A 27,124-nucleotide genomic window follows, 5' to 3' on the forward strand; every position below is an offset into this window, starting at 1 on the left:
CAGGTCAACAGGTAATTTACCAGGTCTTGCCCTCATTAGGTAAGCCGGGGTACAGTTGGTGGAACCTACCGGGATGTGGTTGTATAGGTCCACCAGATCGGGCAGCTTCTCAGGCCACAGACTGCGTTCTTCCAGGGGCAACGTTTTCAGAAGATCCATTACCACCTGGTTCATTTTCTCACAAAGTCCATTAGTTTGCGGATGATAGGGTGTCGTCCTTATCTTCCGGCAGCCATACAGAGTGCAGAATTCTTGGAAGACCTCCCATGACGGTGGAACGCAGGGAGTTCAACTTCTTCCAGTCCCTCCGGATCTTCTCCTTCGTCCGGCAGGTTGGGCATCCTGGACAGGGCGTCCGCGTTGGTATTGGAGCGTCCGGCCCGGTATTTGATTGTGAACTCGTAGTTGGACAGACGGGCCATCCACCTCTGCTCCAGGGCACCGAGTCTTGCCGTGTCCAGGTGTGTCAACGGGTTGTTATCCGTGTACACGGTGAACCGGGAAGAAGCGAGGTAATGCTTAAAGCGCTCGGTGACTGCCCATACTACGGCCAGGAACTCTAGCTTAAATGAGCTGTAATTCTCGGGGTTCCTTTCGGTGGGTCGCAGCTCTCGGCTGGCGTAGGCGATTACTCGTTCCTTCCCCTGCTGGATCTGGGACAGTACGGCTCCTAGCCCGATGTTACTGGCGTCGGTGTAGAGGATAAAGGGCTGGCTATAATCCGGGTACGCCAGGATTTCGTCCCCCGTGAGGGCCATCTTCAGCTGGCGGAAGGACTCTTCTTCCAGCTCCTCCCATTTGAAGGGCGGCTTCTGGTTCTTGGCCTTCCGGGACTGGCCTATCAGGAGGTCCTGCATAGGTGCTGCCTTTTTGGTGAAACCGGGAATAAACCTTCGGTAGTAGCCTACCAACCCGAGGAACTGCCGCACTTCTTTTACGCTGGAGGGGCTTGGCCATTCCTTAATTGCGGTGATCTTATCAGGGTCGGGAGCCACTCCGTCAGCGCTCACCACGTGTCCCAGGTACTGCACCTTTGGTTTCAGGAGGTGACACTTGGAGGGTTTCACCTTTAGGCCGTAACTCGCCAGAGCTTCGAACACTTCCGCCAGGTGTTTCAGGTGGTCCTCATACGTCTTGGAATATACGATGACATCGTCCAGGTACAACAGGACTGTCTCGAAGTTTCTGTGGCCCAGACAACACTCCATTAGTCGTTGGAAGGTTCCTGGTGCGTTGCAGAGTCCGAACGGCATGCAGGTGAACTCGCTAAGTCCCATCGGGGTGGTGAATGCGGTCTTCTCCCGGTCCGCCTCTGCTACAGGAACCTGCCAGTACCCGCTAGTGAGATCCAAGGTAGAGAAGAAGTTAGCAGATCTTAAAGCAGCCAATGACTCCTCTATCCTTGGTAAGGGGTACGCATCCTTGTGTGTGATACGGTTGATTTTCCGGTAATCTACACACATCCTCATGGTGTTGTCTTTTTTTCTGACTAAGACTAGTGGAGCTGCCCAGGGGCTACAGCTATCCCTGATCACCCCAGCCTCCTTCATGTCTCTAAGCATCCCCTTGGCGTGTTGGTAGTGTGCAGGGGGTACGGGTCGATACCTCTCTTTTATGGGAGGATGGTCTCCCGTGGGGATGTGGTGTTCTACCCCCTTGACTCGCCCGAAGTCTAACGGGTGTTTACTAAACACTCTCTTGTACTCTTGAACCACCCGATAGACTCCCTGTTTCTGATGTAAGGGAGTGGAGTCAGTACCCAAATGTAGTTGCTGACACCAGTCCTCCATTGTTTTCTTAGAGCCGTTACCTTCCTCCGGGTGAGATGGAGGCAAGGGTTCCACAGATTGTATAGCATTTTGGTTAATGGTATATAATTTGGCTAGCGTGGCATACCGGGGCAGGTACACTTCCCTCTTCCCGATATTGATTATGCGAACGGGCACCCTCCCATGGCGTACATTAACCACCCCCCGTGCTGTCAAGATGGTGGGCCTACTGTCTGAGTAAACTGGTTCTACCATTGCCTGGTAATCTCTACCTCTCAGACCAATAGCTGCCCGGCACCAAATCATCATTTCACTTTTTGGGGGCATGGCAATAGGAAAAGGGTCACACATTCTTACGCTACCAATCTCACCGCCGGAGAGTTCCACCTGTTGCCGTCGCATCAGTGCCCGGATCTCTTTCTGGAGCACCCGCTGCTCGCCGGAGCTGGCGTTCTTGGCAACCTGCTGTAAAAGGAAAATCACCTCTGCAAGACAATTTTCAATTACATTAGTTCCTAGAGTTATTTTTGGGTGACTCTCATGTTTGTCAATATCTACAATGATCAGTCCCTGTGCTGCCAGTTCGACTCTACCGATTTTGATGGTCACCTCTTTAAATCCGATCTGTGGCACGGGCTGGCCATTGCTGGCGATGATACTCAAGTCGTCGTCAGGGTAGCGGGTAATATCCGAGTCATTCCAGTACTGCTTAAAGAGCACGTACGGGATGGTGGTGACCTGTGACCCGGTGTCCAGTAGGGCACTCATGGGAATGCCATCCAGTACCACAGGCAAGACTGGACATCCTTCCACATATCTGTCGCGCCAGTTCGATGGGCCTGGTGATCTTTTTCCTGGGGGTTGGCCCTCTACCCCAGGTTGTGCCCGTTTAAAGAACAGTACCTTGCCATATGTCCGGGTTGATTGCAGCGGCGGCAGATGGGTCGTCCGTCTTCGCTGTATCGGTCACTGGGTCTTCCTCTGGCCGGTGGGGTCCTCCTTGGTCGACGCCACGGGATGTCCTCCGGTCCGGATGCCAGCTGGATCTTCCCTGGGGTGGAAACCTGTAAAGACTGCACAGTTCGGGTTAGCGCAGCAACGCTCTTAGCTAGCTCTTGGACCTGATGGTGTAGGTCTGGAGCCGGGTCATTGTCCAAAGCCTGCGCATCAGCTCCCACATGCCCTGCCGACAAGGGCGCCGCCTCCTGGTGGTAAGTGATAGCTGGGCGCCTGTGGGTCACAACGCCACCCGGTGCCGGTTCTCGGAGCACCCGGATGGCTCTGTCCTTGAACTGTGCAAAGCCCAGATGGGGATCCTGTAAGGCCATCGCCCGCAACTGGGTTCGGTGGGCATTACAATATAGTCCCTCTATAAATTGTTCGGTCAACAGCCTGTCCTCGTTTCCCACTCCATCAGGGTCGGTCTGCTTAATGGCCCTCAGGGCCTCTTGTAGGTTTAGTGCATAGTCCCTTATACTCTCATGCGCTCGCTGCTTGCACCCGTAGAATCTAAGCTTAATCTCGGCTGAGGTGCGGGTATCAAAGGTATCCTTCAGCCGGGTTAGTATCCCTGCGACAGTCTTCCTCCCAGGTGGCCAGGATTTTACTTCCCTTTTGGCTGCCCCGGTTAGTTGGGCCACCAGGATGCTCACTTTTTGCTCTTCTGTGAGGGGGTACACCTGGAAGAGGCTATCCAGCTTTTCTCTAAAGTCATGCAGGGTATGTGACTCCCCTGAGTACTGGGGTAGCCAAGCTGCTCCCGGGATATAGGGCATGGTGAAGGGCATAACTGCAGCAGCGGTGGCGCTGGCGGGGGTTGAGGCAATGAAGCTCTCCTCCGCATCCGACATCTTCCTCCCCCCTAGTGGACCGTGGCCTACCTTGCGATGATCCTGTTCCGTAGGCCGCGGCTCCGCAGTAGATCGTCAGGGTTGAGGACCTTCCGTCGCGCTCCGGTGACGTCGGCGTCTGCTGGGCTCCTTCCAGGACCTTACGCAACGTCCGGACGTGAGGCGGGGCTTCAGTTCTCGCGCGCTTTCGGAGTCCACGCCCCTCTTCTTCCCGCGCGGCGTCCTCAAGATGGCGTCCAACGGCGGGAAAACTCCACGGATGGCGGGAAGAAGGCTGAAGATGGCGCCGGATGGCGGGAATCTTCACAGATGGCGGGAAGAAGGCTGAAAATGGCGCCGGATGGCGGGAATCTTCACCGATGGCGGGAAAACTTCACGGATGGTAAGTTTTAAAAGTCTCTTTTTCAGGCACGCAGTACCCGGTGGTTGCGGGCACGAAATCCTGCCGACTACGCCAAAGTTGACGCGCCCCTGGGCCTGCTGTGTCGCGCAGCGTCTCGCGCACGGGGGCTTACCCGGAACCGGATCAGATGAGGGTTGTAGTCTCCGAGTGGCGGGGACCCGGTCCGTGCCCAGGGAGTCAACTCAGTGTGTGGCAGTCTTGATAGATGTTATTTGAGTGTCGACTACGCCACCCGTTGATTTGCAGCTATGGAGCTGCCGCTGCAGGGCAGACCGCTGAGGCCGGTGTAGAATTGTGCAGCGTGATAGTATAACCCCCAACGGGAGGGGTATGGCCTCAGGGCAGCCGACGTGGAAGATGAGGGTAGCAGGAACCACTCAGAGACGGTGCGGTGTAATTCAGGGTCTTTACTGGTAACAACGATAGACCCTCCCGGAGTACTTGCTAGCGAACGGGGCCTGGTCAGTCCTTGAGCAGATGGGATCTCCCCTGGCCAGGCGGAGTTGTAGGCCTCCCAAACTGACTGTACTCTTCTGGCTACCTTGCTAGAAGCGGATATAAGTAGCCCACGTCCCTGAGTGTACCGTGTGGTGCTCACCCGTATGGCCGGTGACTCGGGGCCTTCTAATGGCTTCCGCTCCACGATGGCGGCGCTGGTCCCACGCGTGTGACCGTGCCTTCGGGTTTCTGGGCCTGAGGACCTGAAATCCCCTGCCGGTCGGCTTCTGCTGCTGGGTAAGAGTTAGTCCCCACAGCCTCGGACGCCGGGTCCGGTAAGAAAGCTTCTCAGTCAGGGCGAGCTCTGCAGCTGCCAGCCCCTGACTTGTAGTAGTATTGCTCCCACTGAGCTTCTGCTGTTTCTTCCTGTGACTGTTTCTTGTCTCTACTCTCCTTGACTGACTAACCCTGCTTCAGCCCCGGGTTTATATAGGGGAAGGTCTTCCCCTCCCAAGACTGGGCAGGAGGTGTGGCATGCACAGGATCCCTGGCCAAGAGACCTCCCACCTGCTCTCAGACATAACATTGCTTGTTACTGTGGAAACCAGACCCCTGGGGTGCCACATTGCCATGACGACCCGATGTCGTCATGACAACATCCGGGTCACCAGACAGCAGGAAGATTGTTTGGACATGCGCAGTGCTTCGCCAAACAATCATCTCCCTGTCCAGCGCTGACAGCCTGCATGGCACAGGGATGGTGCTGCATTCCTGTGCCATGCAGGCGATCAGAGAAAAAAAAGTGAAAGTCCCAGAGTGGGACAGAGTAAAAAAGTGTAAAAAGTGTCAGAAAGTAAAAAAAAAAAAAATTTAAAATTGCAAAAATATAAAAAAAAAAAATAATCCACCAAAAATAAAAATATAATGTACCCATCAATAAATATTATTATAAAAAAAAACAAAACAATAAAAGTACACATATTTGGTATAGCCGCGTCCGGAACAACATGACCTATAAAACTGTCCCACTAGTTAACCCCTTCAGTGAACACGGTAAAAAAAAATAAATAAAAAAACGAAGCAAAAAACAATGCTTTATCATCATACCGCCAAACAAAAAATGGAATAATACGCGATCAAAAAGACAAATATAAATAAAAATGGTACCGCTGAAAATGTCATCTCGTCCCGCAAAAAACAAGCCAACATACAGCTCCATCAGCCGAAAAATAAAAAAGTTATAGCTCTCAGAATAAAGCTATGCTAAAAAATAATTTTTTCTATAAAATTGCTTTTATTATGTAAAAGTGCAAAACATAGAAAAACGATATAAATGTGGTACCGCTGTAAACGTACTGACCCGAAGAATAAAGCTGCCTTATCAATTTTACCACATGCGGAACAGAATAAAAAAAAAAAAAAAAAAAAAAAATTCCTGAATTGTTGGTTTTTGTTTATTCTGCCTCCCAAAAATCGGAATAGAAAGCGATCAAAAAATGTCACGTGCCTGAAAATGGCACCAATAGCAACGTCAACTCATCCCGCAAAAAACGAGCCGTCAAATGACTGTCTGCCAAAATCTGGAAAAATTATAGCTCTCAAAATATGGCGATGCAAAAACTAGATTTTACAAAAAATGCGTCTTTTAATGTGTGACAGCTGTCAGTCATAAAAACCTCATATGATTCTGGTATTGCTGTAATCACACCAACCCGAAGAATAAAGTCGTCTAATCACTTATACCGCACGAGGAACGGCATCAAAAATAAACTCTTGGGTTAGGATTGGGCTAGGGTTAGGGCTGGGTTTGGGGTTAGGGTTGTGCTAGGGTTAGGGTTGTGCTAGGGTTAGGGTTGTGCTACGGTTAGGGTTGTGCTACGGTTAGGGCTGGGGTTGGGGTTGTGATGGGGTTGGGATTTTTTTCAAAAGTAAGAAAAAAAGATGACGATATGGCGACTAGTGTTGAGCGCAAGTGCTCGCTACTTGAGTTTTCATCGGTGCTCTGGTATGCATTGAGTATCGTGGGTATTTGAGTGACATGCTTGAGTCTCTGCCCCATATGCTTCGCGGCCAAAAAAACTTTACGGGGATTGCCTGCCATGCACGAGTGATCCCCACATGTTTTTTTTTGGGTTTCTAATAACCGTGTTTTTTTTTTCACTTTTTCATTTTTACGAATCAATTTGTGAAGCACCTGGGGGTTCCAAGTGCTCACTATGCATCTAGATAGGTGCCTTGGGGGGTCTAGTTTCCAAAATGGGGTCACTTGTGGGGGAGCTCCAATGTTTGGGCACACAGGGGCTCTCCAAACGCAACATGATGTCCGCTAACAATTTGAGCAGACAATTTGTTAGCGGATACCATGTTGCATTTGGAGAGTCCCTGTGTGCCCAAACATTGGAGCTCCCCCACAAGTGACCCCATTTTGGAAACTAGACCCCCCAAGGCACCTATATAGATGCATAGTGAGCACTTGGAACCCCTAGGTGCTTCACAAATTGATTCGTAAAAATGAAAAAGTGAAAAAAAAAACACTTTTTCATTTTTCCGAATCAATTTGTGAAGCAACTGGGGGTTCCAAGTGCTCACTATGCATCTAGATAGGTGCCTTGGGGGGTCTAGTTTCCAAAATGGGGTCACTTGTGGGGGAGCTCCAATGTTTGGGCACACAGGGGCTCTCCAAACACAACATGGCGTCCGCTAATTATTCAAGCAAATTTTACAATCAAAAAGTCAAATGGCGCTCCTTCCCTTCCGAGCCCTTCCGTGCGCCCAAACAGTGTTTTTTCCCCACATATTGGGTATCTACGTGCCCAGGGGAAATTGTACAACAAATTTTGGGGTTCATTTTTTCTTGTTACCCCTGTGAAAATAAAAAAAATTGGGTCTAAAGTAACATTTTTGTGAAAAAAGTTAAATGTTCATTTTTTTCTTCCACATTCAAAAAATTCCTGTGAAGCACCTGAAGGGTTAATAAAGTTCTTGAATGTGGTTTTGAGCACCTTGAGGGGTGCAGTTTTTAGAATGGTGTCACTTTTGGGTATTTTCTGTCATAAAGACCTCTCAAAGTGACTTCAAATGTGATGTGGTCCCTAAAAAAATGGTTTTGTAAATTTTGTTGGAAAAATGAGAAATCGCTGGTCAACTTTTAACCCTTATAGCTTCCTAACCAAAAAAAATTTTGGTTCCAAAATTGTGCTGATGTAAAGTAGACAGTGGGAAATGTTATTTATTAACTCTTTTGTGTAACATATCTCTCTGATTTAAGGGCATAAAAATTCAAATTTTGAAAGTTGCAAAATTTTCAAAATTTTCACCAAATTTCCATTTTTTTCACAAATAAACGCAAGTGATATCGAAGAAATTTTACCACAATCATGAAGTACAATATGTCACGAAAAAACAGTCTCAGAATCAGGGGGATCCGTTGAAGCGTTCCAGAGTAATTACCTCATAAAGTGACAGTGGTCAGAATTGTAAAAATTGGCCTGGTCATTAACGTGCAAACCACCCTCGGGGCTTAAGGGGTTAAACAAGCCTACCACCTCAACTACTCAGTAAACTAACTTTCCCCTATTCCCTCCTTCTAAATATTATTCAGAATCTGCACCCTACTATTCATCTGTCTCTACACCCTCCATGCACACGATAGCTGCACTCAATACTTGATTATTGCACTTAAGCATACTGGCTGATGACCGGATCATGCAGCTTTATATGAAATTCCCTATTTATTATAATTGCCAGACCTGAAATAACAAGCACTTTTCACCTATTGTGTTCCCCCATTTCCTTGTAGATTGTAAGCTTGCGAGCAGGGGCCTCACTCCTAATGTAACTGTTTAAACTCTCTTAACTTGTATTGAATTTATTGTATGTACATGTCCCTGCTTAATTGTTAAGCGCTGTGGAATATATTGGCGCTATATAAATAAAAATAATTATTATTATTATTATTATTGGATAAAATGTGTATCACGCGAGGGTCTTGCCACAGACACTTACACATGAACAGTGCTATGTGGGCCAAGTTGCAAAAAGGCAAATATTCTGTGTCCCCAACAGTAGAAACAGTACCCATCCTCTCCTCACGCTGACTCGCTGCCTCCTCCTCCTCCTCTCCAGCCCATCTAGGCTGGACAGACATGAAGCTTGCATTGGGGGTCCCCTCTGTAGCATTACGAGTCCCCACGGTAGCACAGGAAAACAAGTCCTCTCCCTCCTCATCTTCTTCCTCATCACCCAATGTTGCCTCAGAATATTGGCTGGGCTGGGTAGTATCACCCATTGGGAAATCTAACTCCATACCAACATGTTGGGCACTCAAAGCTTCCTCTTTGAGATTAAGCGTAGAGGTCTTCTCTGCTATCCAAGACAGAATCTGCTCTCAGTCTTCTGGCTTCCACACACGTTTACTTTACAGACCGGGAAATATTTCCAGGAACATAGTGGATGCATGAAGCTTCTTCTGACCTGACACAGACTGAGTGCCTTCTCATGCACCACTGACAACACCATGTACACATCCCTTAACAATAGGCTTTTTTGGCATTTTGGGTTTTGTTGACAGATTTTCAGATGTTGATGGCACAAGCCAAGCCAGCTGTCACAGCCAAAATAGTGAGTCAACAATGACTCAGCCCATAGAGCTAATTTTTACAAACCCTATGCACATTGTGCAGTGGACAAATCTGGAATATACAGTGGTCCTACCAAACTAATATTTGTCATTGGAGGCCCTTGTCACAGGTTGTGGCACATTGTGCCTGAGATAGGGGATACATATTCAATAGAAATGTACTGTCAGTCACCCTATTTGGCAAAAAAACATGCCTGGCTTGTGCCACATTGTGACTGAGATAGGGGATACATATTCAATAGAAATTTACACTGACTGTTGATGACTGACTGATGGCCCTCTGAAAACTTGAATTGAGGACCACAACTACTACAGTACTCCATTGTAGATAATGTTTGTCAAGGGAAGCCCTTGTCATGGAATCTTCCTGCACCTATGACACATCCCCATGAGAAATTTTTGGAAGTACTATGCACATTCTGCACTGGACCAAGTAGTACAGTATCAAGAAGTCTTCTGTTGCTATATAATCTGGGGCAATCAAAATCTCTGAGCCATTTGGATAAGCTTCTCCAACCCATCCTGGAGGGGGGGGCACCATATATCTTTTGTCCATTGACTTGCACAAGTGATATATTTGAGCTCGTCATCCAGTTGACTAGTGCAGCTTTATTTTTCCGGTTCACGGAGTTCAGCCAAACCTGAGGATCGCAGGCCGCACTCACTGCTACCTTCTAGTACTCCATGTCTCTTGGCCTTTTTCTCTGTAGTATCTGTCCTTAAATGCACTCTCAAATGTACATAAGTGGGACCTCCAAAATTTCTAGAGGAAGGCACTTCAAAATGTATGTTACAGGGCCACACGAGGGCTCTCACAAAACTCAGCTTTCCTGCCTCCTGCAGCCCTCTGAACATTTTAATTTAGGGCCACAGTATCACATGGTGGTGGAGAAGGAGGAGGAGAAGGAGGAGGATCAAGCCCAACGCTACAATGGGCACATTGTAAACTGCTATGGAATATGTATTGTACAGCTGTCCCTCCAAAACGCATGTTACAGAGCCACCTGAGGCCTCTCAGGTCAAAGATCAACATACCTACTGGTACTCTCTTGCTGTGCTTGTAAATTGCTCGGGAATAGCGAACTAAAAATGATGTATGACAGAGGGACCTACAAAATTTATAAGTCAGGGCTCTCCCAATTGTAAAAGGCAAAAAGAAGCGATAACAGTATGTGTGAACAAAGGCTAAAAGGGATATTTTTTTGGTTTCTCTGGTTTATTTAGCCTCATATACAAATGATTGTGCAGGAAAAACTGTTACTTAACCTTTTTGGCCTGTTAAATGCAATTTTAGATTAGGTTTTGTAGTTGTTCTTGTGTGTCTGTAAAAGTGGTGTAATACTGCGACAAACTTATTCCCAGAAACCATATGTCAGTCAGAAATGCATGCAGGCATATTTTCCAGGCTCTTCCCATTCTGTTTCATCACTTTTCCCATCCATTTCAGCCTTTTCCTCAGGCCCCCAGACCACTTTGTAGGGTCCAGCAGAAAATTACTTGAATTTCCCATTGACTTACATTGTACTTGCTATTCGGAACGAATACGCAATTATTACAAAGTACTCGTTATGAGTATAGTGATTATGAATATTATGGTACTCGCTCATCACTACTGTTGACCCAAGGTTTATTTCGGTCAACAACTATGTGTTCCGACTCACCCTAAACATGAATGTTTTACTCAAACAAGTTTTCATGCATTTTCCATAGGGAGAGCAAACAAAGTTGGGGTCAGATGAAATGTGTGCAGTAACCTTTATTGAAAGCAATCCAACCATCCAATATAGCCAGGTTGGCAAATATTGTAGATCAAATGTAGGATAATGTGAGCTATGAAGTATTATTTTACAGTTTTTTTGCAAACACAATATACAAATGCATATTCAGAATCTTTTTTAGGATCACATTATGAGAGATACATTTGTAAAACAGATTTAAGGGCTTACATGACAATTTACAGTAGCCATAGATATCCATTGTACACATAGAAATTAGTTTTTATTTATACTGTAGGTGATTCCCTCACCTTGACAAATGTGGCTGCAGCATTGTAAAACATGCTGAACAAGAACAAAATGATGAAAGTGACTGCTGTGGTCCAGATGCTGTCATCATCAACATCAACTTGGTCATCACCATCTTCCTCATCATCGTAAGTACTGACTTGCATAGGAGACTCTAGTCACACAAAGCAGAAGAGTGATTCGTGTAGTTGTTAGTTATACTCTTTTCAATATATAACTGCACATTCACATATATTAAAACATTGATTTATTGCAGAAAATACTGACACTCAATTGATCAGTTGAAATGATCAGGTAACCTTTAGAACTGACCAATTTTGGGACTTCAGAACACCCCAAGAGCGCAGCAAGGACTCATCCAAGTGGTTATAAAAGACCACACAACAACATCCAAAGAACTGCAGGCCTCACTTGCCTCAGTTAAGGTCAATGTTCATGACTCTATCATAAGAAAAAGACTGAGCAAAAATGTCATGCATGGCAGAGTTCCAAGACGAAGAGCACTGCTGGGCAAAAAGAACATATAGACTCGTTTCAGTTTTGCCAGAAAACATCTTGATTATCACCAGTACTTTTGGGACAATACTATGTGGACTGACGAGACAAAAGTTGAACTTTTTGGAAGGTGTATGTCCCATTACATCTGGCGTAGAAGTAACACAGCGTTTCAGAAAAGGAACATCATACCAACAGTAAAATATGGTGGTGGTAGTGTAGTGGTTTGCGGCTGTTTTGCTGATTCAGGGTCTGAAAGACTTGCTGTAGTAAATGGAACTATGAATTCTGGTGTCTACCAAAAAATCCTGAAGGAGAATGTCCGGCCATCTGTTTGTGACCTAAAGTTGAAGCGCACTTGGGTTATGCATCAGGACAATGATCCAAAACACACCAGCAAGTTCACCTCTGAATGGCTTAAGAAAAACAAAATTAGGACTTTGGAGTGGCCTAGTCAAAGTCCTGACCTTAATCCGATTGAGATGTTGTGGCATGACCTTAAAAAGACGGTTCATGCTCAGAAACCTTCCAATTTGGCTGATTTACAACAATTTTACAAAGGAGAGTGAGCCAAAATTCCTCCAGAGCTTTGTGAAAGACTCATTGCCAGTTATCGCAAATACTTGTTTGCAAGTTGTTGCTGCTAAGGGTGGCCCAACCAGTTATTAGGTTTAGGGGGCAATCACTTTTTCAAACAGGGCCCTGTAGGTTTGGATTTCTTTTTCCCTTAATAATAAAGACCTTCATTTAAAAACTGCATTTTGTGTTTACTTGTGTTATCTTTGTTAAATATTTGTCTTGTGAACTGAAACATTTAAGTGTGACAAACATGCCAAAGAATAAGAAATCAAGAAGGGGACAAACACTTTTTCACACCACTGTATATGAGTGTGTATATATATACACTTCCTCTAAGCACCGTTCTTTTAAGCACTGTATTTTTAGTAGCACGGGTCTTTGTGAATGCAGTGATACCAAATATGTATTGTTTTTTTTTGTTTTTCTACAAATATACAATTTTTATCACTAAAACTGAGTTTTAGGTTTTGTTTATATTTATTTATTTTACAATGAAAATCTTTTTTTTCTTTTACCGAAATTTACTAGTCCCACAGAGGATTTTGAACATGCAATCCTTTGATTGGATTGATAATACAATGCACATCCTATGTTTTATGGTGCATTACTAAACCTGTCAGTGTTTGACTATCAGACCCGCCCTTTGTGGGATCTGATTGGATACTCGCATACATTTTAGTAATCACGCTGCAGGATTGCTGATGGGCAGACCAAGGACGAGCTTTTCCCTTTGTCAAAGTCTTTACATGCGCAGTGAGTGTGACTGCAGCATGAAAAGAGTTAAACAGCCGGGATTGCACATAGCTGTATGTAACAGCCAGCTCTCGACATGGATGGCACAGGCACAGTCCCTATGCCTGCTCCATACATGTACAGCATGGTATGGTAAATAATACTTCACCGTACAGTTTAGTCAAAAGATTGAACACACCTATTCATGTAATGGTTTCCATGTTCTTACTAGAATGTGCACATTGTAGATTCAGACAGAAGGCAACAAAATCAGGAGGGCACACATCCAAAAACAAGGAGGAAAGAAGCACGGTTGAAACAAACCAGGATATGTGTAGCCCCCTTTTTACATTGATGACAGATTTACATCCCCTCAAGCAGCTTCATCAGGTAGTCACCTGGAATTGCTTTCCAATAGTGCTGAAGGAGTTCTCAGACGTGCTGAGTACTTGTGGGCTTCTTTGCCTTCACTCTGCAGTCAGACACATCACAAACCAATTGGGTTGTGCTCAGGTGATTGCAAAGGCTATATCATTTGACACAGCACTCCATCCCTCTCTTTCATGGTCATATAACCCTTTGGTCATTGATCTGTTACAACACAAATTTTGGTCCCTCAAAGTGCAAACCAGATGGGATGGAGTGTCATTGCAGAATGCTGTAAACGCCATGCAAGGAAAGTGTGTCTTGAATTTGGAATAAATCACCTAAGCACACTTTCCCAACACTTTCTTTTCACCTCCCCAACAATGCGTCACAGTGGGAACAGTACATGTGGAACCATCTGCTCTCCTTTTCTGCATATTATAAAAAAAATGGCATTTAGTACTAACAATTTTGACTACTCAGACAACAGTATAGATTTAGCCTGAGCTAATGTCTAGTCCTTGTGTTGATTGGCCCAAACAAGTCTTGTCTTGTTTGTGGTCCTCATTAGTGGCTATTTTACAGCAATTTGACCATATACGCCTGTTTCTTGCAGCCTCCTACTACTACATCTTGTAGGCTCTGCCTACTTAACGTCTGTGCATCATTTATGAGGACTGTTATCTAAGGTGCTGTCAATTTGCTGTTTCTGATGCTGGTAACTCCTATGAACTTATCCTCTGTAGCAGAGGTAATTTTTGGTCTTCCATTCTTGAGGCATTCCTCATTACAGCCAGTTTCATCATAGCAATTTATGGTTTTCATTTCATAACTTCAATTAAGGATACCTTAAAGATTCTTGAAATTTTCTGGATTGGGTGACCGTCATGTCTTAAAATAATGGCGGATTGTTTCTTTTTACTGGGTTGAGATATTCTTGCCATATTCTGGCTTAGAATAGTTGTGAAATACCATTGTATTTAACATGTACTGCTTCTGCAAAACTTAACTGATGTTCACAAAACACTTTCTGAAACCCTGATGATTCCACAAATTAACTCTTAACATGGCATACCTGTGTATTGGAAGCCATTCTATATGACTATGTGATGAAGCTGCTTGGGAGATTGTCAAAGGTGTGTAAAGCTGTCATCAGTGTAAAACAGGGGTACTTTGAGGAACCTAAAGTTTAACAAACATTTCGGTTTGTTTTACACGTTTCTTTGCCACTTGTGTATATGTGTGTTCCTTTGTGGCTTTGCTGCCTTCAGTCTGAATCTGCAATGTGCACATTCCAACAAGGTGTGGCCATGACGACTTCTGACAATTACAGAGTGCCTTGCCAAGATATCTTTAGCACCTTGCATCTGAAACCATCCCCAGTCTCTATATCAACACATGAATTTAGATTTAAGGTCAAACCCTTACATTTATTTAAATTGTAGAACAAGCCTCTAAATAAATTCAGACCAAGACTGGAAATCTAATTAATACTGAACAAATCCCCTAATAAATCCACACCCAAAACCTTACCTGAAATAAAATCAGACTCCATATAAGATCCTGACATTGCAGACCCCACATAAACCCTAGACCGAATTCAGACCCAGTAATAAATACAGACACAGGCCTCCTAAACTATTAGTCTCCAGACCCATAATAAATACAGACCCCATACAAAGCCTCCTAACTAAACAGAAATATTAGGCCTCTTTTTACACATCCAGATGTCTATATAAATTTATACCTTAGACCAGACCACTAAACCTTGACCCCAGATCAAACCTCCTTACCAATAAAGACCCATTAATACTTAACCCAGACCAGAACCCCTAAGTATAGACCTTTTACCAGACCCCCTCAACCAATATAGACCCTAAACCAAAACCCCTAAATACAGACCCCAGACCTGATCTTATGCACATAGACAGCATCTAAAGAGTCTTCTAGCCTCCATACCTGCAAATATATGGTTATATGATGTTATCTGTGTAGACCCTTCTATATTATCAGAACAGATACACATATGTGCCTTTTTTAAAAGACGCACTCCCAAGAAATTGTTTCTTTGCTAACCCTGTCTAAATACGTGTGTTTTGTGTAAGTGCGATCCAAGGGGTAAAGTTTCTCCTTGCGGAGAGTGACATGTTAAGCATGTTAAGGTGAGGAGACTTTTAAGCCACAATGCTCCTCAAGGAAATATGCAAATTGTCTCTTCAGAGAGGAAGAGGACTAGAACTCTAGTGCCACTTATAGGAAGTAGCAATCCTACAAGTCAATACCGACTCTCTAACTAGCCTTATCACATGACTTAGGATATAAGCCAGAACCAGAATCTCAATTTGCAGACACTCTGTTTTGGGGAACTGCCCCTTGTCAGTGCAAAGTGTGAGTTCTGGTTTGGCTGGGTCAGAGGCGTCTGACCGGGTTCCTAGAGGTAACGTTCCTCCTTGCGGAGAGTGACATGTTAAGCATGTCAAGGTGTTGGAATTTGTCCGAATTTTTGTCCGAATTTCAGTCACGTGAGTGAGGGGAAGAGGTCAGGAGTGGCACTGCAAACTGTGGAAGACGATGATCTTTAAGTATTTTATTGCACTTACACTACTTTACATACACATTTACACTTAAAATTTTTTGGAAGTGCTTCTTTAAGCAGGTCCGTCTTCAGGTTCTTGGCACTTTGGTCAGCCGTCCAAACTGCCCTTATTATAATCTGCCACTAGTAGTTAGCTGGCTCTGTGTATTGATAAAATGTATTATTGTGTATTTTTGAAATGTTAACAAAAAAAATCTGGTTTTTGGTTATTGTTGGAAAGAGACGAGAAAGCAAAATATAACCAACCCTATCTCACATGTGATCTGGAGTCAACCGGCTTTGGTGCTCTTGACCATTGAATTCTATACTTTTAGAGGAGAATACTTCCATACATGAAGAGCCTCATGGTGCATGTCAGAAAGTCTCCTTAGATTATTCTAAACCTGAAAGATAGCATCTGTATGTACCTTTGTATGAAATCAGAACATTCACCACTATGGGAGACCGATCATGTTACGAATTAAATATGCTTTGCAATTGACTAGTATTGCAGCTTTTACAGCAATACCTGGTTTCTTTTTATGAGCTATAAAGTTTAGGTTCTCCATCACCGAATTTTCATTCATATTAATTGTTCCCAGGCAAAAGCTAAACGGGGTCTCCAAGAGTCTAACATTGACATTGGCTACCCTTAGTATAGGGGTTTGATTTTGTGGACACTTGGCTGCATTGATAAAAATGATGTTCTGTGCTTATAGGAGTTATAATATATAATTTATTTAATATTTTTGTATGAGAATAGTATTTTAAAACTGACCCGCACATCAAAAAGTTACAGCTCCCGGACGTACCTTGCACTATAGCGCACACATTATGAATTATTTATCGTTCTATGTCATCACATCTGGCAGCTCTTTGCTTTTGTTCCGAAATTTTACGGTTTCGTGAGAAAAGAGCCGATGTCTGTGTGAGTACTATTGGAGGCACAAGCTGGAATAACAAGGGTCCACAGCATGCTAAGTAAGACATATTACTGGTCTATAAAACAGAGATCCTTAATAAGGCTGTGTGCACGAGGCTTTATTTTCAATACCACTCTTTCAGATTATTTGAATATCATTAATATATATAAGCATATTTACATGTCTCTGATGAAAGTAGCTATTATTTACATTACAGATGTCAGGGGAAAGAAATTGGTCATGTTGTATTTGAACATGCCTGATCCTTTGTTCTCACAGGAGATAACCATCAAATAGCCCCTTTAGAGAGGAACGGGACTTGAACTCTAGTGCCACTTATTGGATATAGCAATCTAAAAAGTTGTTAGACCCCCTGTCAGAGGCCTCTCACCTAGTCAAATCAGACCTCGTGCTTTGCACTGATGAGACAAACACCCCAAAACGTGTCTGCAAATGGAGTGTCTGGTTTGGCTTCTTATCCTAAGTCATGTGGCAAGGCTCAGTAAAAGGTCTTTTAGGATTCCTATTTCCAATAGGTGGCACTAGAATTCGTCTTCTTCCTCTCTGAAGAGGCTATTTGCATATTTAAATACCCAGAGGAGCATTGCATGACTTATACGTTTTCTTATGCCGACTTGGAACTCTCCACAAGGAGAAACATTTCCACTTGGAACCACAGGAGATCAGACACTGACAGATGAATCTGACAGTGGCTTATTTTGCTATAGATTAGTTGAAAATCGTTAGTACAGTTAAACATATTTCCATGTCCCTAAATGTAGCGATTGTTTACATAACATATATCTGTGGAAAGGATTGGTCATGTTGGATTTCACCATGCCTGATCCTCTTTTCAGCACAGAAGATATATATGCAAATAGCCTCAGGAAGAAGACCTGAACTCTCGTGAAATCTATTGGATGTGGCAATCTAAAAGTTTTTAGACCTCCTGTCAGAGGCCTCTCACCTAGCCAAATCAGACCACTTGCTTTGCACTGATCGGGGTAAACACCCCAAAACACGTGTCTGTACTATTTTATGTAGCATAGAAGTCAGATGACTTGTTTATTATGTGAAAAATGTCATTATGTAGTTGAATGCAAAAAAATACAGTTCCATCACTGTTTTTTTTGTTTAATTTTTACTGTGTTCGATGTGGGTTAAAAAATGACATCCAGTACAATGACAGAGATACCAAATGTATATATTTTTCTTTTATTTTAGCTTAATTTTAAATATTTTAAGCCCTTTCCAATGTAGGCCTTAAAGAGAACCTGTCATGTCAGTTTTATAAGCTAAACTGTCCCCAGGTTCTTGCTAGTGATGCAATGTGCCAGACTTGTCAAGTCCTCAGTTCTCTTCCTAATATCTTGGCTGATTTCTTTAGACTTCCCCATGATGCTACACAAAGAAGCAGTGTGTTTTAGGTGTGCATTAAAATACATCTACAGGTGTGTCTCTAATTAACTCAGATGTTGCCAAAAACAGAAGCTTCCAAACACATGACATCATCATATGGGCAGTCCAGAATTGTTAAAAGCATAGTAATCTTATTGTATGGAAACTTCTGACTTTGCAGTAAGTAATAAAAAAGCCTTAAACCATTCTCTCTCATTATTCTGGTGTTTGGCAAATATTACAAATTATGGTAATCCTAATTGACCTAAAACAGGAAAGGTTTATTCTGATTTCATGTCAGATATTGAGAAAAGCATGCAGATGTGTTTTTTATATAGTGTATGTATACTTCTGGTTTCAACTGTAGCTATGTCAGTGGAAAAATAAAAAAAGTTTTAGTTCTTGGAAGATGGAGAAGAAAAAACAGAAATTGGTGGTGGCAGTAGGGGTTAAAAACAGATAAATGAAAATATTGAATTTTTTTTTTTTTTGCCAAACTATTTTAATTTTTTCCATTGATGGACATATGCATGAGTGCTTGTTATTTAGCCTGAACTACAGGTTTTATTGATACCTTTTTATGGAAGACAATATGTACAAAAGTAAGCTATTCTGACAATTTTAATTATTTCTAATGTCATTCACAGTGTGTGCTTAATAATGTCATTTTTTAATAGTTTGGCTTTCTATGGACTCAGTAATGTTACTTTTTTTATTGTTGCAAAGCTTCTGTATTGCAGTCTGTTGCCCTGTCATAATTCTCATATTAATCCCACATAAAATATATCACTTTGTTAGCCCTTTATTATTATACAGCATACAAACATACATTGTGTAAGTAAGCAAGGAACATGTAGGGGATAGATGGAAAGGAGGATCAAACTACATTAGAATATATTTGATGTATGTTACCATGGAGATACAGTACATAGGTCTGCATTCAGGCTTGGACTGGCCTACAGGAGAACAGGAGAATCCTCCGGTGGGCCCCTGTACAATAGTGAACCACCACCCTCTTATATGAGCAGTACATGGCACTATATACTGAATCACTATGTATAGACAAAGGCAGCGACTTACTCATTTGACAGGCTACCTAGTCCATTGTTATATAAATTTGTGAATGAGGTTAATGTCACATTTGGATGTGGCTGAAAAGTGGGGCCCTGGAGTAGATGTTACTGGTGGGCTCTTGGCTCCCCTCTCTGACACTGTCTGCATAAGAGCTGAGAAATTTAATCACCTTCCTTCCAGAATAAATTTCCGTCTATCTATGTTTTCATATTTTAATGTCAATTGTAAGGGGATAGGAAGAACTATGGAAATATATTTTGTGTAAATGTATATATGCTGTGTGATGCTCCTACCATGATATAGTTTTCTGTCATTTATGTTGCTTATGGTATTAGCTTGCAACTATTAATAAACACAAAGACATATACACAATACATGTTACCAAGCAGTAGACAGCCAGAAAGCAGTGAGATCGTCAAAAAGGACATTTTAATGCATGGTTACAAGTGAATATGGTTAAATACTACAATTCAGCATATGAAGCAACTGAGAAAAGCAAAAAGAAAAACAAAAAATGGAGAAAAAACAGAAAAGATGACCTGTCACATGATTGTTCTAATTACCCTATTAATATAATGTCCCATCTAAACAGTCGTACGGTGCTACTTTTCCAAAATGCCTAAATAACCCAAAATGTTTTATCATTAGTTACACAAAGTACTCCTCGTTCACTCTCTGGGGGACATCATTTTTACAGATATCATTTCCATCCGGACACATTTAAAAAAAAAACAGGCTTAAGGCCGAATTCAGATATGGTCCAAGTATGGATCTCAATGTACAGACTGGCTGCGGGTCTCCTGACCCAAACTTCACAGCCTCATAGGCATATATCAGGTTGCCAAGTTCGGGTCAGGAGACCGGTGGTCAGTATGTGCATTGCGGTCCGTGCAGGGACTTTATTTCACAGACATCTCAATTCAGCCTTAAGTGAACATTTGGAAGGTCACAACAACTTGCTAAATACAATCAGCTGCAAATTACCCTATGAACAAGGTTACATTTACCTATGGGCACAGTGGGGCTTTATATATTGTCTGTTTAGCCAAATGCTTAAAACTAATTTTCACAGGTTTGCTCAACTTTTGTGCAAGTTATAGGGGTTGTCCACTACTTTTAGGATAGTTCATCAATATGAGACCAATGGAGGTGCGATCAGTTGTTCCCAGTGATGGCAGTGCCATACGTGATCAGTTGTGGAGCTGCACAGCATAGCTCCATCAGCTGTATAGAGGCTGCGGCTACACACCGCCCCCATTCTAATCCATCCAGCACTCCCACCGCCAATTGCTTGTAGCGCCAGCGGCGTCTAGATGTAACCAGCGTATGAAACCAGAAGAGCGCTGCTCTGTGCACTGTGTAGTGGCCGTTCCCCAGTACTGCAGCTCAGCTTTTAATGAAGTGAATCTGAGTTGAGCTGCGGGACCTGGGAACAGAAACTGTGCGGAGCCATGATGTTTCTGCTCTCTACACTATATATATTCGGACCCCCAATGATCTGATTTTGATGACCTGTCTTTAACGTAGGTCATCAATATGTCATTGCAGGACAACCCTTTAATAATGGGTAATGTAGGAATGTAATTAAGTGGCAGGGTATTCTCTATAATTATATACAAGTACATACAAGTACATTAGTAGCTTGTCAGATAATTGTAATGCTATATAATCACTTTTAGTGAAATAGGGGTGGCTACACATATTACACAGGCTGCGATTTGAAGCACATAGATCAATTACCATTGCATTGTTCCTGCGCCTCAACTTTTACTTCATTTCCTCCTGGTAAACTGCAAGAATATTTGTTTTTCTTCCAGTTCTCCTTCCTGATGGTCAGCATACTGATCTTTATAGGGGTTTTTTCAGGGTCTTTTGCTGTGTATTCTGTGATCATTCCTTGCTTCATTATAGTGTCACTTTCCTTCCATAAAACATTGATGTTACCTTTGCTGTAAGTTTTGATCATACAGATGAGATTCACTTGACTATAACTGTCAACTTCATCAATTTCCCGTCTATGAGGTCGGAATAAATATAATGCGGCATTTGTCGCCTCATCTCTTGTCTCTTGATCCTTCACTGTAAAGGTCCAAATAAAGACATAGAGTTACATTTATGACCATGTTACATTTGTATGACGCTCAAATACAGTACACATTGACGTGTCAATATTCTTTTGGCTTTTTTCGAGCAATGTTGTTTTCATGATCCTACCTTTTATTTTAATTTCGGTTTTAAATTTTGTTAGTTCGTGTTCCACTGTACAGCTTTGGTTTTCTTTCTTAAGACTAGATCGAGGTATGGCCAGGAAGCTACCTGAGGCAAATATGTTCCCGTATTGTACTGTCATCTCCTTGGAAGCACTTCTTATGGACCCTGAAGTCAGCTGTATTTTTACTGGTCCAGGAACATACCCAGTAGCCAGACATCCAATCATGATGTTTTCAGAGGTCACACTCTTACATGGGGTCAAAGGGAAGACATTCGGGGCCTTCTGTGTTTCTGAAATGTAACAAAAATATGACATTTTATAGGGTTACCTACATTTAGACCAACTTGTATTTCCTCTCCTAATTCAAGCATGTGTGCTCCCACCATAACCTAGAACTGGGACTCCAGAGTCATGGGTTTTTGCCATCAAGGGTGCAGCTTTTAAGTCCCGTTCTCTCCTGAACCTATTAGAACCTACAGATTGCAAAATGAGATGTTCTTAGTGGAGTTGTAGTTGTTTAGTGAAATACAAGTAGATCAGTCAGCTATCCTGACTTGTCTGTTTTAGGAAATACTCTGCAAAAAGTTTCCTTTAAATCTCCATGTTGTGCTATTCTTCTATTTTTCCTCCTATTAATAAATTGACAAATGGGTGTTACCATTCCTATTGTCAATAGGGTGTGTCTATGACACATGGTATTCAGTACTGACACAGTTAAAGAAGTTGTTCAGTATTAGACATCTTATTAATGGCCCAGGGTGCTGCATAAATAACAATAAAAAAATCAATATTTGCCTCTTGGACCTCCATTACTCACAGCCCTATGTCCCCCACTGGTCTACTGATATAAGCAAGGTCACGAGGGGCTTAAGGCCCTCACATTATTGGTCAGAACAGATAGGTGGGGAGTTGAGTATAGCTTTCCTTAATTTATACAGTCATTTATAAGGGGTTGTCCAGTAGTGGATAACCCCTTTAAGTGTGCTGAGACAGTGCCTGAAATGGTAACACCCAGTTGTCAATTTATTCATACAGCAAGAGGAAGAAAAGTAGAGAAAAAGTACTACATAGAGTTTGAATAGAAAGTATCCTCCAGCCTTGGGAATACAAGTATCTCAAACTGTTTGTCAAAGTTTTCCGGAATATTGGACTCGGCGCTCCTAATTCAGACAGGTTTTGTGGTCACATTAAATGTAACATGTAGGTGATGCAAATACAAGTAAATTCTGAAGGAAAAATCTGAATTTTAGATGTGCTTATTGCAAATGCCCTCAATACAAGTGTTTGGGAGCCATATTGGCAAAAACAATGGATTGGATACCAGTATGTGTAGTCATGGAAGCATTTTTAATGCTCTAGGAAAGGTTTTCCTGACCACATATAGTGGGATCCAGTATTTTTTTTCTCTAATTTTATGTATATAAGAGTTTTGCATCAAGTTGTATTAATGCTCATAAATAAAGCGCTATATACACAGCACTGGTCAATTTATGATCTGTATATTCTATTTTATTTATGATTTCTTAAAATCCCATTCCCAATGTTCATTCTGCAATATGCAACTGATTTTCCCTTTGGAGAATCTGGAAATATCATTCCTATTTTTTGGCTCCTTTAGTTCACTACAGGCTAGAATACACAGCTGCTGGTGAATTGTCGACAATGGAGGGTAAAGGGTAATGGAGTGCAGCTCATGTTCAGGTTTTTAGTAATAAGAGTTTTTTGAAAATTTCAGCAAATCCTAATTTTTTGTGCACATGAGAAAAAAGGGACAATTTTTTATTAGTGTTATTTATACATCCAATTTTCTTCTACATTTAGTCCATGTGTCTGTTTTTACCATCAGGTGGCATCCATTTTCTCGGATACAAAAAAAAAGTCCAAGCTTCTCCTACCCATTAAACAGTAAAAAAATGGACATCACTCAAATTGCACACAGATGTCATTTGCGTGATTTTTTGTTTTTTTCGTTCACTGGCCCACTAACTTGCATTGAAGTTTGGTCTGTGTGTCAGGGTTGCCAACTTTATTTTTTCTGGACAGCTTCTTAAAATAATCACGGACAGTCAAGTTTTTTATAACATTAGATGACCATAAAAAATCACTAAAGCACCACTCCAGCTGTTTTTTTATTTCAGCACTGGAGTGGTGCCACTAATTTAAGTTCCCTGACTTAATATAGTATACTTACCAGCCGCTGTCTTCGGTTGTTCCCGACATCACTCCAGTTCTGCGGTGCCATCTTGTGATCGCAACTTCTGACTGACCGGAAGTCAGAGGTAACGGTCACAAGCTCTTAGTGTAAGTCTATGAAAGCCACGTTTCTGCCCTCATTTTGGCTTTCTCAGACTTACAATGAGAAGTGACCTCCGACTCACCCAGAAAACACTGGAGCAATACGGCAAGTCACATAGCCCTACCCAGCTGATTTCCCTTTTCAGTTCTACATATTCTCAAGCCTTTGACACTGATATAAATCAGGGGTGGGGAATGTTTTTTCTGCCAAGGGCCATTTGGAAATTTCTACCATCATTCGGGGGCCACACAAAATTATCAACTTGAATATGAAATTATCCTACTATATTTGATCAAACAATTAATTAGCTCACGCCTAATGTGATGGCTGTAGCTTTGATGTTAGGTGATACTGAGCATGTTGTTTCTCACAACTGCTTTTCCAGGTTTGCGTCAGTCTGGAGCGCAGTCAAGTCTTTGTGATAATAAGTTTTGTAAACATATACAGTACAGACCAAAAGTTTGGACACACCTTCTCATTTAAAGATTTTTCTGTATTTTCATGACTATGAAAATTGTACATTCACACTGAAGGCATCAAAACTATGAAGTAACACATGTGGAATTATATACTTAACAAAAAAGTGTGAAACAACTGAAAATATGTCTTATATTCTAGGTTCTTCAAAGTAGCCACCTTTTGCTTTGATGACTGCTTTGCACACTCTTGGCATTCTCTTGATGAGCTTCAAGAGGTAGTCACCAGAAATGGTCTTCCAACAATCTTGAAGGAGTTCCCAGAGATGCTTAGCACTTGTTGGCCCTTTTGCCTTCACTCTGCGGTCCAGCTCACCCCAAACCATCTCGATTGGGTTCAGGTCTGGTGACTGTGGAGGCCAGGTCATCTGGCGTAGCACCCCATCACTCTCCTTCTTGGTCAAATAGCCCTTACACAGCCTGGAGGTGTGTTTGGGGTCATTGTCCTGTTGAAAAATAAATGATGGTCCAACTAAATCCAAACTGGATGGAATAGCATGCCGCTGCAAGATGCTGTGGTAGCCATGCTGGTTCAGTATGCCTTCAATTTTGAATAAATGCCCAACAGTGTCACCAGCAAAGCACCCCCACACCATCACACCTCCTACTCCATGCTTCACGGTGGGAACCAGGCATGTAGAATCCATCCATTCACCTTTTCTGCGTCACACAAAGACACGGTGGTTGGAACCAAAGATCTCAAATTTGGACTCATCAGACCAAAGCACAGATTTCCAGTGGTCTAATGTCCATTCCTTGTGTTCTTTAGCTCAAACAAGTCTCTTCTGCTTGTTGCCTGTCCTTAGCAGTGGTTTCCTAGCAGCTATTTTACCATGAAGGCCTGCTGCACAAAGTCTCCTCTTAACAGTTGTTGAAGAGATGTGTCTGCTGCTAGAACTCTGTGTACCATTGACCTGGTCTCTAATCTGAGCTGCTGTTAACCTGCGATTTCTGAGGCTGGTGACTCGGATACACTTATCCTCAGAAGCAGAGGTGACTCTTGGTCTTCCTTTCCTGGGGTGCTCCTCATGTGAGCCAGTTTCTTTGTAGCGCTTGATGGTTTTTGCAACTGCACTTAGGGACACTTTCAAAGTTTGCCCATTTTTTTGGACTGACTGACCTTCATTTCTTAAAGTAATGATGGCCACTCGTTTTTCTTTACTTAGCTGCTTTTTTCTTGCCATAATACAAATTCTAACAGTCTATTCAGTAGGACTATCTACTGTGTATCCACCAGACTTCTGCACAACACAACTGATGGTCCCAACCCCATTTATAAGGCAAGAAATCCCACTTATTAAACCTGACAGGGCACACCCGTGAAGTGAGAACCATTTCCGGTGACTACCTCTTGAAGCTCATCAAGAGAATGCCAGGAGTGTGCAAAGCAGTCATCAAAGCAAAAGGTGGCTACTTTGAAGAACCTAGAATATAAGACATATTTTCAGTTGTTTCACACTTTTTTGTTAAGTATATAATTCCACATGTGTTAATTCATAGTTTTGATGCCTTCAGTGTGAATGTACAATTTCCATAGTCAAGAAAATACAGAAAAATATTTAAATGAGAAGGTGTGTCCAAACTTTTGGTCTGTACTGTACATCATATAGGAGATGCTGGGACTGCTGTATATACATCACAGTGGAGACGCTGGGACTGTTGTATATACATCACATAGGAGATGTTGGTACTGCTATATATACATCACATGAGACGCTGGGGGCATATACATCACAGGAGACACTGGTGTCATACACATCACTGATGAGAGCTGAGGGCATAGACATCACTGAGGAGGGCTGTGGGCATAGACATCACTGTGGAAGGCTGGGGGCATACACATTACAGGGGAGGGCTGGCATTCTGTGCAATTTAAGGGTGTGGCATCCCCTTTGTTGAGCTGACTGGTATATATGTAGCTTACCACGGGCCTGGGTGGTCTGGAGTTGGGACCCGGTCCTATTTGTCTACCCTTTTATATGCATTACTTCAACTTTGATATACAGTAAGGTTTTTAATATAGGCAGTATAGGTACCGTCCCAATTTAGGGTCACCTTGCCGCTGGTGGGACGGCTTGTATACTTTTTTTGATCAAAAATAGTTCACTAAGTACCCTATATTTATTATGCAACTTTGCTTTACATTTATATATAATGATGGTAGGGTATGAGATATACTTTTGTCTTTTGTCTTTTGTAGGTTTTGCTTCTTTTTGCTAGTGTGAACATGCTCCTAATTCTTGCATGTCTACCATCTTAGACCTCAGTTCACATTGCTTGGTTTTTTATCTTGTTTGCATTCTGTGCAATTTAAGGGTGTGGCAATCGAGATGGTTTGGGGTGAGCTGGACCGCAGAGTGAAGGCAAAAGGGCCAACAAGTGCTAAGCATCTCTGGGAACTCCTTCAAGATTGTTGGAAGACCATTTCCAGTGACTACCTCTTGAAGCTCATCAAGAGAATGCCAAGAGTGTGCAAAGCAGTCATCAAAGCAAAAGGTGGCTACTTTGAAGAACCTAGAATATAAGACATATTTTCAGTTCTTTCACACTTTTTTGTTAAGTATATAATTCCACATGTGTTAATTCATAGTTTTGATGCCTTCAGTGTGAATGTACAATTTCCATAGTCATGAAAATACAGAAAAATCTTTAAATGAGAAGGTGTGTCCAAACTTTTGGTCTGTACTGTATACATCACTGGGGAGGGCTGGGGGGCATAAACATCACTGTGGAGGGCTGGGGCATAGACATCACTGGGGAAGGCTGGGGCATAGACATCACTGGGGTCTGAGTATATACATATACTCACTGATGTATGTACAGTACGGACCAAAAGTTTGGACATACCTTCTCATTTAAAGATTTTTCTATATTT

General features: G+C 42.6%; 1 protein-coding gene across 1 annotated transcript in view; it reads right to left on the reverse strand.

Annotated features, from left to right (window-relative positions):
- LOC141228025 (uncharacterized) overlaps positions 1-27,124 on the reverse strand; it is an 85,523-nt gene that overhangs the window by 48,077 nt on the left and 10,322 nt on the right. Inside the window, exons 7-10 of the mRNA XM_073667330.1 lie at positions 21,861-21,950; positions 21,480-21,767; positions 21,006-21,344; positions 11,126-11,277 (exon numbers count right to left, since the gene is read on the reverse strand). Of these exons, the coding sequence (XP_073523431.1) occupies positions 11,126-11,277; positions 21,006-21,344; positions 21,480-21,767; positions 21,861-21,950 (869 nt within the window). The remainder of the gene's footprint in view (positions 1-11,125; positions 11,278-21,005; positions 21,345-21,479; positions 21,768-21,860; positions 21,951-27,124) is intronic.

Source organism: Phyllobates terribilis, unplaced genomic scaffold, assembly GCF_046119375.1.
Source record: "Phyllobates terribilis strain yellow unplaced genomic scaffold, ASM4611937v1 Scaffold_1__5_contigs__length_1240528914, whole genome shotgun sequence".
NCBI lineage: Eukaryota > Metazoa > Chordata > Amphibia > Anura > Dendrobatidae > Phyllobates > Phyllobates terribilis.